Source organism: Sus scrofa, chromosome 9 (assembly GCF_000003025.6).
Source record: "Sus scrofa isolate TJ Tabasco breed Duroc chromosome 9, Sscrofa11.1, whole genome shotgun sequence".
Lineage (NCBI taxonomy): Eukaryota > Metazoa > Chordata > Mammalia > Artiodactyla > Suidae > Sus > Sus scrofa.
The window spans coordinates 20,989,986-21,002,586 of NC_010451.4; the positions used below are offsets into that span (position 1 = coordinate 20,989,986).

The 12,601-nt window shown below is 37.1% G+C and overlaps 1 protein-coding gene across 8 annotated transcripts in view; it reads left to right on the forward strand.

Moving 5' to 3' along the window:
* The window catches only part of TMEM135 (transmembrane protein 135), a 279,815-nt gene that overhangs the window by 248,901 nt on the left and 18,313 nt on the right, over window positions 1-12,601 (forward strand). For all 8 annotated transcript variants that reach the window (XM_021062615.1, XM_021062616.1, XM_021062611.1 and 5 more), the window contains 2 exons: window positions 9,211-9,252; window positions 12,423-12,569. In XM_021062615.1, the coding sequence (XP_020918274.1) occupies window positions 9,211-9,252; window positions 12,423-12,569 (189 nt within the window). The remainder of the gene's footprint in view (window positions 1-9,210; window positions 9,253-12,422; window positions 12,570-12,601) is intronic.

A 12,601-nucleotide genomic window follows, 5' to 3' on the forward strand; every position in this document is an offset into this window, starting at 1 on the left:
TCTTCAAGTTTAAAGAGAAATCTGATGCTATTGGAGTTGTTACTGTAAGTTTGAATCCAAATGTTTCCAATTTATATTTAGGACACACCAGAAAAAGTGCTCAAGAATCATCTGGGGCCTTAGAATCACACTTGACTCCCCACAGCTGCCCGCTTCTGCAACTTTCCTTAGGTTCCCGAGAACACAGCTAGAGCCCCAGTGTTTCATCCTGTAGAAAATCAATGTACTGTGAAATAGTTACCAGGGTCAAAAATAACGTCGTTAATGCACTGGGAGAATTCCGTATTTAAAGGACTCCAACTGAAAATGATTTGATTTGGAAGATGTATGATGTGTTCACAAAACAAACAAAATAGTCTTCCCCAAATTTCTTTACTTGCTGCTGTTCTGACTTCAGGATTTTGTGTATGAGGTTTCTTAAAGCAGTAACATAATATTATTTTGTTTTCTCATGTTGAGTGCCATAAGCAGGCTGAAACTGAACTCTCAGTCTAGTTTATCATTCAAACAATAGTAGACGTAAGCGGAAAAACCTGTTGTGTGTATGTAAGCAATGCAGTGTATTTTAATTGCACATCACAAGTTCTGAGTAGAAAATTGAAACGATTAACCTGTTGGAGTGTACATATGTGATTAGGACACTGAAGCAGTTTTTTTGTTTTTTTTTTTAAAGCAAAACTAAAATAAAATCCTTAAATTAGGAGTTCCCGTTGTGGCTCAGTGGATTAAGGACCGGACGTCTCTGCTAGGGTGTATGATTGATCCCTTGCCTGGTTCAGTGGGTTAAGGATCCAGCATTGCCGCAAGCTGTGGCATAGGTCAGAAATGCAGCTTGGAGCTGTGTTTCTTTTTTTTTTTTTTGTCTTTTTGCCTTTTCTTGAGCCACTCCCCAGTGGCATATGGAGGTTCCCAGGCTAGGGGTCGAATTGGAGCAGTAGCCACCCGCCTACACCAGAGCCACAGCAACACCAGATCCAAGCCGCGTGTGCGACCTACGCCACAGCTCACGGCAACTCTGGATCCTTAACCCACTGAGCCAGGCCAGGGATCAAACCTGCAACCTCATGGTTCCTAGTCAGATTTGTTAACCACTGAGCCACGACGGGAACTCCAGAGCCGTGTTTCTGTGGCTGTGTCATAGGCCATGGCTGCAGCTCAGAATGGACCCCTGGCCCAGGAGCTTCCATATATATGCCACAGGTACGGCCATAAAAAGAAAAAAAAAGTCCTTGAAGTAATTACTTGTCAATTTTTTTATGACATTCTCATGATAAACAGGTGTCAATCAAAATCTCTAGTTGTTGATCAAGTTTCAATTACTAGATGATAACAATACTAAAATGAGCTTCTGCTGCTTGAAAACAGGTTAGGAAAATTAAATGGAACAAGTGGTTTATACTTTCATGTGGGATTTGAAAAAACCAAATAAAAAATTTAACTTGAAAAACTATATAAAATTGTATGAATTTTGTTTATAATGAAGACAACAAATTCAAGACATTTAAATAGACATTCTGTTTTTATTTTTTAACTTTGAAGTTGAATTTTTCAGTTGTTTGCATTTCAAATGTGTTTTTTTTTTTCTTCTTCTTCTTCTTCTTCTTTAGGGCTGTACCCTTGGCACATGGAAAGTCCCAGGCTAGGAGTCCAATGGGAGCCACAGCTGCAGCCTATGGCACAGCCACAGCAACGCTGGATCCGAGCCACATCTGCAACCTACACCACAGCTCACGGCAATGCAGAATCCTGAGCGAGGCCAGGGATCGAACCCGCAACCTCATGGTTCCTTGTTGGGTTTAATTACTGAGCCACGACGGGAACTCCTCAAATGTGTTTTAATTTTTAAGATGCAGGAGTTCCCATTGTGGCGCAGTGGTTAATGAATCCGACTAGGAACCACGAGGTTGTGGGTTTGGTCCCTGGCCTTGCTCAGTGGGTTAGGGATCCGGCGTTGCCCTGAGCCATGGAGTAGGTTGCAGACGCGGCTCAGATCTCATGGATCTCACTTTGCTGTGGCTGTGGTGTAGACCGGCGGCTACAGCTCCGATTAGACCCCTAGCCTGGGAAACTCCATATGCCGAGGGAGCGGCCCTAGAAATGACGAAAAGGCAAAAAAAAAAATTAAAAAATAAAAAAAATTTTGAAGATGCAGCTGTTGTCTGTAACTGTTTATAATTAAGTTCATATGTTGTTCTTTTCATATACCTCCAAAACGCTTGAACTTTAAGCATTTCCTGTTTTCAATAATTTTATTCACATATTATAATAATGTGTTATTTTTGATACTGTTATGACCGGTGATTATGACATCAATAGAATAGAACATTCTAAGAATTATCAGTGTGCATAAATCCAATTTGTCTTGTTTTTTTGCCAGATTATTAGCATCTTTAATTTTGCTCTTTTATATACAGATGCTCCATGATGTAGAATGGTTCAGCTGATTTTTCAACTTTATGATGGTATCAAAGCAGTGCATATTCAGTAGAAATCATACTTTGAATTTTGATCTCTTCCTAAGCTAGCAGTACTGGTCATGATACTCCTACTGATGCTGGCGGCAGCAATGGGCTACAGCTCCCAGTCAGTCACACAAATCAACTTAAAACTGTTCTGCACCCATACAACCATTCTAATTTAACTTTCAGTATGGTATTCAATAAGTTACATAGATATTCAACAGTTTATTATAAAATGGGCGTTGTGTTAGGTGGTTTTCCCCAACTGTAAGCTTATATGAGTTTTCTGAGCACATTTTAGTTAAGCCAGGCTGAGCTGAGCTATGATATTTGGTTGGTTAGGTATATTAAATGCATTTTCAACTTAACTATATTTTCAGTTTAGGATGGGTTTATTGGGACATAATCTCATCATACATGGAGCAAGATTCATGCTACTTTTCTCAGATCAAATAATTTAAGGAGGTAGACGATGAAAAATGTAGGACTAAAATTCGAAGCTCAACTCATAAAGTACAAAATAATTAAGCTCTTAGAAAGCACTACTGATAGAGGAAATTGTGTGTCAGAACTTTTAGTCAAGATTACTTTCCTTTATCTGACAAACACATATGTAACTTTGCAGGTACCTTTTTCTTTTATGTTCAGAGATGATATATAGTTTTTCTTTGCATTATTCAACTTATTGGCAACAGTGTCTTCTGTATACTAGGTGCCTGAGAGATGATTGTTGAGTAAAGTCGGATGATGTAATATTTAGCCAATATGGGCATTTCCTTCTATCCAATTCAGTGAGTAATAAAAGGACAAAGGAAGGCTGACATTGACACTTAATGAGTGTTCCTTTTTTTGTCGCTGTGGTAACCTAGTCCTCCATGTTCATTGTGATCATAGTTTCAGAAAGTTCTGTCTACACCATTTGTTTTAGTTAGCAGTTTTATGCGTTCTAGCAAAATGTTCACAGCAGTATTAATTGGTAAAGTTGACTGGTTGAAGTCCTTCTTTCGCTGTCATCGCGTTGTTGAAATAGAGACGAATGACGTTTACAGTGTTTACTCTGTTACTACATGTTCAGGCATTGATGTGTTTTAAACAAAGTTTACAAATACTGTATAAATTATATAAATGTATACCTCTAAACATTTTTTTTTTTTTTTTTTGGCTTTTTGCTATTTCTTTGGGCCGCTCCCGCGGCATATGGAGGTTCCCAGGCTAGGGGTCGAATCGGAGCTGTAGCCACCGGCCTACGCCAGGGCCACAGCAACGCGAGATCCGAGCCGCGTCTGCAACCTACACCACAGCTCACGGCAACGCCGGATCGTTAACCCACTGAGCAAGGGCAGGGATCGAACCCGCAACCTCATGGTTCCTAGTCGGATTCGTTAACCACTGCGCCACGACGGGAACTCCCCCTCTAAACATTTTAAATGATATATGAATATAGAAAATAAAAAGTTATATTCTTCCTTTGTGTCTTTTAACCAGTCCTACTTCAGTAGGTCGCAACTGTTTGGGGTATATCCTTTTGACTACTTTCTCTAAAATTCAATATGAATATAATAAACAGGATTTTATATCTTGTTAATACTGTTTTAGCACTGATGCTTAATATAGCTATAATATAATCTTATATCATTATTGAGATTACATCTATAGAATTGCTTTTTTTTACTGAACAGTGTTTCTTCTGGGTCTTTCTATAATGTATGTATCTATCCCAGTAGTTTGTTTGGTAACCTTAAAGTTATAAAAGAAAAAGTTCTCTTTGAACCTTTGCAGGAATAAGTTCCACATCTAAGCATCATAAAGCAATAAACAAATGTAACAATATTACTAGCAGCCAGTAATCTCAAAACAAATTCAGGGTTTTATTTGTATGTTTTATTTATTATTTTGAATTCTTGGTATTGGTTAAGATCATTCATTATTTATAAGTGATTTAGACTCATTTTATTTTCTATCGTTATTTCAAATAACACCAGCACTAAATAAAATGATAATGAGTGATGAACTTTGCGAATTAGAAGTCATTTAATGAGCCAATTATGGAGGCCATTTACTTCCAGGCTTTTTTGTAGTAGGCAATGAAATTGAGTCCTCAAATTAAGTGATTTACTTCAGGTTGGTAGAGTAGTTATGACCAGTATCTATGTCATTTTTCTTTTCTTTTTTGTGTACCTTGTAGCATACTGCATTCCCAGGCCAAGAATCAGGTCCTTACCCCACTGTGCTGGGGGGGTGGGGGAGTGGGGGGAATCAAACCCTAATGCTCTAGAGATGCCACCAATCCCACTGCACGACAGCAGGAACTCCTATATCATTTTTCATATCAAGAGCCCTGCCACACAGCATCATGCAATGTTTTAGAAATATTTAGAAGATTTATAAAAGTACATCTTTAATATCTATTATATTTACCAAATAAATGAAAACTGAGCAGACAAAAATTTTTAGGAGTAAAAATGGTTCTCAGTGGTTTCAGCTTACGAGAAACCTGACAATAAAGTAGAACATTTACATCATCAAATTCTATGTTGGTGCCAAATGGTAGTATGTTCTCAAAGATTTTATAACTGTACGGAATAAGTACTGGATTATGACCGATCATTAAAAGGCTCATCTCTCAGGGCAATTTAAGGCAATTTAAGATTAGCAATATTTCAAATGCCTATAGATTTGTTTTAAAGGGAAAACATCCAACAATGTGATATGGAAATCACATCAGAGCTGGAAATTCTTCCAAAAATGGTTTCCTAGCGCCATCTGCTGGTTTGATATTGTAATAAAGGTAAAACTAGCTCATGGAAATTAAGAATGAGACAAAAAAAAAAAATCTTTGTGGGCACAATTGTTTCTTTTACTATCATTTACATTTCTAATTGAAAAAAATGTCTCTGTGGCTTCCCTCCCACTGACACGGGAGTATTCTAATAGCAAACATTACATTTCTGTATACTTTCTTACATATCAAATCTGATTCCAACCTGACCCTCTATAAGTAGTTGTTTATCAGCTAAGTTGTTTGATTTAGTGCTGCACATTCTTTTTCCTACCCGCCTCTCTTGGCTTCATTTTATATCATACACCGCACAAACCTTGCAAATGTAGAGATTCAGTAACTATGGATTGAGCCATACTAGTTATTTATGCTATTTGCACAGACTGACTTTAATAGGAAGGTCTATGGACACACGAGTTAAATGCATTATTTTTATGCACATTCAAATATAAAAAGGAGACTTTACATTAGAGAATGATTTTATTGGGAAAAATGAATTTTTATGTTTCTTCTGTAGAAGATTTTATTCTGCATTGTAAGTTTTTGGAGGAGTAAAATTACTCAGTCCTTGAAGGTTTTCTCTATAGACACTTCCCTAGATGATTTAAGTACTAGTCCCATGGATTTAAATACTACTTATAAATGAATCAGACCTCTTCTTTGATCCCAAATCCATTTAGCCAGCTGCTCATTGCTTCCTTAACATTTCCATTTATAAGCTAACATGCATCTCAAACTTAACATGTCTAAAGCAAAACTTTGATTTTCTCCTCAAAACTATTTGTCTTGTTGTCTCCCTCCCTTCAGTAAATGGGTATTTTATTTTTCCATTTGCTCAAACCAAAGATATTTTAATAATTTTCAAATTCTCTCTTGTACCCCATATTCGAACCATCAAGATACTCCAGCAACTCTGCTTTTTGAAATACATTCTGAATCTTAGCCCTTTTCCCCCACCTCTGCCACTGTGATCTAGTTGGGCCACAATCATATTTCTCCTTCTAACTAACCTCCTTGCTTCTGAGCTCGCCCTCCTTCTAGTCCATTTCCAACCAGCAGCCCCAGTGCTTAAAATTGAAGACAGATCCTCTCACTCCTCTGCTGAGAACCTCCCAAAGTCACTCCCCTGCCTAAAGAACTGTAGACCAATTGCTCCCTTGCTCCTCGCTCCTCCACAGCATTACTGTGACCTCATGTCTTTCTTTTTTTTTTTTTTTTTGGTGTGGGATCGAAGTTCCCAGACCAGGGATTAAACCCAGGCCCCAGCAGTGAAAGCAGCCGAGTCCTAGCCACTAGACCACCAGGGAACTCCCAGTGACCTCATTTCCTGCCACTGCTTCCTTCTCCTCTTCTGCTCCAGCTGCAGCAATCCACTCTCTGTTCTCCTTACATGCTGTGCAGGCTCCTTATCAAGGGCTTTGTATTTGCTCTTCCTTCAACTGAAATGCCTTTCCCTCAGTTGAGAAAGGTTTCTGATCAAATTACCAAATTCACCTTCTCAGAGAGGCCCTTTCTGATCACACTATGTTTTTGGGTTTTTTTTTTTTACCGGCCAACCCATCGCTTGTTTCTCCCCTTATCCTGCCTTGCTTCTTGCCATAGAAGTTACCACCACATGACATACTTACTTGTAAAAAATCCTGTCTCCCCGACTCTACCCGTCAGTGTATGAAAGCAGAAATTCTGTATTGTCCACTGTTGCATCCTTAGAACCTAAACCAGTGCTTGTACATAGTAGGCACTCAGTCAATATTTGTTGAATAAATCAGAGAGCTTTAATACGTGAGTGGAGAATGTGATTTGATTTACATTATAATAACTGAATCCATCAAATAGCGAGGGACCTTTAATGGGATCTGTTTTGTAGAAATCTTTTTGTTTATATCATACTTTTTACATTGAACACAGATTACAATAGTGTTTCCCGGTTAGGTTAGGGTTCCCACAACACTCTTGGTGTCAAAATGCAGGGCAGTATTACTATTTTAAAGATTCTTTTTATGGAAATAATTACGTTTTTGTCCTTTTGACATAGACATCTGACCCTCAATTACATTAACAGACCTTATACACATGAATGGCAAGAAGAATAGCCCCTTTTGAATCCATCCTAAGACTTTATCAATATGAAGTGCTTCCCACAGAGTTCTGCTGAAAGAACCAAACTTCCATCATAATGAAATTGCAAATTCATTTGTAGATGCCCTTTTATATTTGAAAGCTACTTTTTGATGTTTGGTCTGCAATTAGATTTATTGTTTAAGGTCACAAATATGCAATCCCGACTAGACCAAGTTGTCAGAATCCTTTATCTATTCAGCATTGCACAAAGATAAATGGCTATCTTTTAACAATAACATACCAAACCAAAATTTGTTCCCAGTTGTACATAATCTTTTAATTAATCGGCTGCTTTCTGTTTTCCAGTCAGTAGACTCCCAGCCTACACCCCCTCCCCACCCCACCTATCTAGAAATTACCCAATTATGGGTTTTAAATTACTGAGAAACACTTGTTTTTTCAGACGGAAAAAGATAAGTTTAAGAATTTTAGTGCTGTAATTTTCCCATGCACATTTTTAGCTTAACATATGAATTATTTTGCCTTTACCCTCATTCTGTGCAGGACAGATAATTGTGTAGTATGTTAGTTAAATTCTCTGGTTACATTCCCACTGCTAACACGACCACAACGTAGATTATGTTGCTTAACTGAAATGAATTCTTAAGTGCTTTAAGACACCTCGGTGCACATGGATTAAATTTTTTCCTGAGATTCTATATGTCCGCTAATAAAAATAAATACTTAAATGTCTTAAGATAGATTTCTAACATTTTTGTGCATTTCCTTTGTGACCTTTCATATAAAAGACATACAAAAAGAATTGCCCAGCTGGATTTAAAACTGTGCTTTTTATTAAGAATGTCCAGTGTCTAATATTAATATGTTAGAGCATCATTATATCACCAGCCTTATAGTTTCTGCAAGGAATTTTAATGCTGGATACACAAAGATGCTTTGGTAACTTGATCATACCTCCAGAGCAAACTGTTAAGTGTTAAGCAAACTCATTAAGTATCGTAATGACCCCCATTTAAAAATCTTGTTTAAATCCTTTTTGCAGATAATGTACCATTTTTTTTCCAAGGCGGTATAAGAGAAAACTGTGACTTTTAAGTCAGATGGACACACACACACACACCCCAAATTCGAGAGAAAGAATTTATTTCGTGACCTCTGGGAAGTTGCTCCATTTTAGGGGCCTGTGCACACTATGGAATAGAGAAACATCTATTCATAGCATTGTGATATAATTGAATGAGACAACACATATTAAAGAGCTGCAGACAATGCCCAGCATTAGTAAGCACTCGGTAAATATTATTTGGAATCCTCTCTCACCCTCCCCCATTTCCTCATGCTACATACATTATCTGTTCTGATTGGGCTTACTCAGAAGTTAAAACTGTTGAACTAAACTTGAAGCCTTTTTTGTGCCTGCCAACTCTACATTGCTCTGCATTCACTGAATTAATAAGTAGGGAGAAGTCAGGACCTTGAATTGACCTATACATAATACCCAGCAGGTGTATGTGGCCTTTTTCTTCCCAACAAATTGCTCCCCTAGGGATTGAATGGAATGAAGGATACTCCACTCCCAGCCTTCATTTTAAGTCCACATGGATCCCTTAGAAGATTAACTTTAAATCTCTCTTCAACCTGCAAATCTGAGAATGGAGCCTTACATTATGTTAATATGACACAGGAAAGCATTATCATTTTAATCATTCTGTGTAGGATGGCTTGTTTCATTGTTTGTTGTTTGACCATTTGTACTGCTCAGATCATTGTCCTCAAAGACTTTCACCTTTAAAAAAAATCATTTTCTGGAAAAATTTTAGTAGCTATTTAATATACTACTTTATACCTCAAAATAAATTATTTTATAATTGTAAATTTTTATTGTTTTAGGTGCAAAGATGGTTTGAAAGGATTTACATTCTCTGCACTTAGGTAAGTAGCATATTTTATTTATCTTCATGTTAGGAGAATTTACAAGTTAACTTTTTTCAAGTACTATTATTATACATAATAATAATAAATATTTGATTCCACTTTTAAGCTGAAAATAATTTTAAAAGTCACAAAAGTGGCTTTGTAGACATTTCATTATCAGAGTAACCTGTTAATTCTTCCTCCTAAAAGTGAAGTCAACCACTATTTGGGGGGCCTATTGTATGCCTTATATCCTGGGGTATTAAGGAAGAATTACAAGAACTGTCTGTTCAAGGAGCTTGGAAAGACAAAGTTACACGTGAACGATTACTGGAAAACTCAGTACTTAATTGTGCGGTACCAGATTAGTGGCTCCATTAGCTGACTCATGCTGATTGTCAAACACATTTCGGTTCTAAGCTTCACTAGAGTCACTGGAGTCTTCACCTCATTACCCATCTCTTACCGCAGTTCTTGGCCCATGATTGACAATGTAGAGATGCTGGTTAGCATTAGCATTGTATTTTATAGTTCTCCAAGCATTTTCACATACATTAGAAACTAAATTTTCTCTTCTATCGAAGAGAATATTTTTGGTTATGGAAATTCTCGTAACAGCGGTAATTTCTTCATGTCAGATTTTTTTATTAAAAGGCCGTGAAATTTATTAAAAAATAACTTTTGGTTGTTGTTGTTGCATTGGCTACAAAGAATCCTGTGTTAAAAGGGAAAGTTGGTAACAAAAAGTTGATTTTCCTAGAGAGAAAACTTGGCCTTGTTCCTGTATCTTTCTGTTTAGACCCGCAGAGTCCTTGCAAAAACTCAAAATGTGTCAGATATTTGTGTGTGTTTTCTTCAAACCCACTTATAACTACTGGCCGATTTGGACTATTTGCACTTAACATTTTCTCTGTGTCATAGGGAAATATTCTGGGGAAAAATGGTTACTAACTCTTGCTAATAAGTAATAGTGGAAGTTATGGGACTAGAAAGAGTCCAGGACAGAATCATGGAAGAAGAGCCAGTGCAGGAGTTGAAGGTAGACTAAGCCTGAATCACTATAGTTTAAAATCTAGTACTGCATGAAGCTTGGTGACTAACAACCCAGGCGTTAGAGTCAGACAATTCTGAGTTCAAATAATTACAGATATTTTTGACTATGGACAGGATGCTTTTTCATGCTCACTCTCATTGAATTTTGGTACCTACTTCATAGTGTTGCTGTGAGGGTTAAATGATTTAATATTTCTAAAAGGCTCAGTACTGTACCTGTCATGTAATAAATGCTCAGAAAATGCTAGCTATCACTATATATTTATTTGATATGTAGTAACTAAATATTAACCATGTGCCAGACACAATGCTAGACCCTGGGATATAGCAGCAAAGAAGGTATATATGGTCTCGGAGATCCGACAGTTTAGTGGGGAAGGGAAACTATTAAAATGGTCCTCCCAGTCCTGGGGGCTCCCCGGGCTATGAGAGTACAAAGGAAGGACCGGCTCACTCCCTCCAGCCTGGGGCGGGGGCCTCTTCTCTAAGGAAGTGAGGTTAATCTGAATGGCCCATCCTGGTCAACGCAACAATGTTAGGAAAGGTATGACAGATACTACTGTATCTCTTCAAGCATAGTTTTGTCTTGTTTATAAAGAGCAGTCCCACAGATCTTAAACTCTCTATTCACACCCCCAATTAAGAACCACATTCTTTGGGACTAGCAGTTGCCGAGGAGGCACAGCTGCCATCTGGTGACAGTTTCATTGCCCGCCCCTTACAATTTGATAAACTAAATGTTTTACCAAGTTTGCCCAAATGAGATAGGTTGTACTTGTTGATAGTACAACCCTTCTTTCTCTCTTTTATAAGTATTTAAATTTCCTTATTCTGTTTGGCATAGTCCTCATAGTTCAAAGTGCATTATGGTTGATCTCCCATCTTAGCTATATTTTGTGGTATTTTCTGAAGGTTTAGCAGGTAGAGATGCCTAAGGAAAGCTTAGATATTCTTTATAAGAACAATCACTCTTACAGTAAAGGTGCAAAAAAATGAAAAGTTCAGTAAAGGATACAGATTGAGTGATATAATAGTAATATTTTCTTGGAAAATTACAGTCCAGTTCCAGTGAGACAGGAATGCTATTTTCTGGATATGAGAGTTTCTGAAGAGGAATAAGTAGGTTAAAATAAAATCAGATTTAAGATTTTCTAAGGAAATAATGTGAGGAAGACACACAGAATCTGGACCATTTCCGATTCTCATCCTTTGGGTCCCCCTATTTCTCGTGTGTATATAGATGACTTTCTACTACTCTAACGTGGCTTTATGACTCAGAGTGACTTAGATATAAATTTAGAGTGGGAGTTCCCGGTCATGGCTCAGCAGAAGCAAATCTGACTAGCATCCATGAAGATGCAGGTGCGATCCCTGGCCTTGCTCAGCGGGTTAAGGATCTGGCATTGCCATGAGCTGAGGTGGAGGTTGCAGATGTGGTTTGGATCTGGCATGGCTGTGGCTGTAGCCAGCAGCTGCAGCTACAATTTGACCCCTATCCTGGGAACCTCTATATGCTCAGGTGCAGCCATAAAAAAAAAAAAAAATTTTTTTTTTTAGTAAAAAAAATGAGAAATGCATTCAATTTTCAATATTAGTAAATTTTAGAGAAAAAATAGAATTTTTGTCTCTAACTAGTAGAGCCAAGTTAACAGTTCATTTACTTTTTTGTTTGAAAAAACTTTAAGGTGCGTAATACCTTTAAAAAGTGGTGACTGAAGTTAAAAGGGTGCCTTATCAAAGGGCTACGCTGCATTTTATTTGGTTAATTTCATTTTAAGTTTTCTGTATTTTTAAACAAATGACAGCATTTTTCTGAATGTTCAGATTTCAAAAGCCTATTTTTTACTTATTTTTCCCATTCAAATTTTACTTTTTTTTCAGATTTTTTTTTTTCCTATTTAGATTATCACAGAATATTGGACCAAGGTCCCTGTGCTCTATGTAGTAATTCTCCATTGCAAAAGCCTATTTTTTTAAAAAGATTATTAGATTTGATATAAATTGTGGAAAATATTATTTCAAATGATAAGGTGCTGTCCATAGTGTATTTATATATAAACAAAATCAGTTTATTTTCTCATTGATTTTTTTTTTTTTAAGGTGAAAAATGCCTCTCATTGTGCTCTTTTCTTTAGGTTCATTGTAGGGAAGGAAGAAATTCCCACACATTCTTATTCACCAGAGGCGGCATATGCAAGAGTGGAACAAAAGACTGAGAAACATGAGGAAAAACTGAGAAGAATGAATATAATTGCTCTAGTCAGGAAGCTGGTGGATTCAATGTGAGTCTTTATCTTGATATTTTAGCACATTT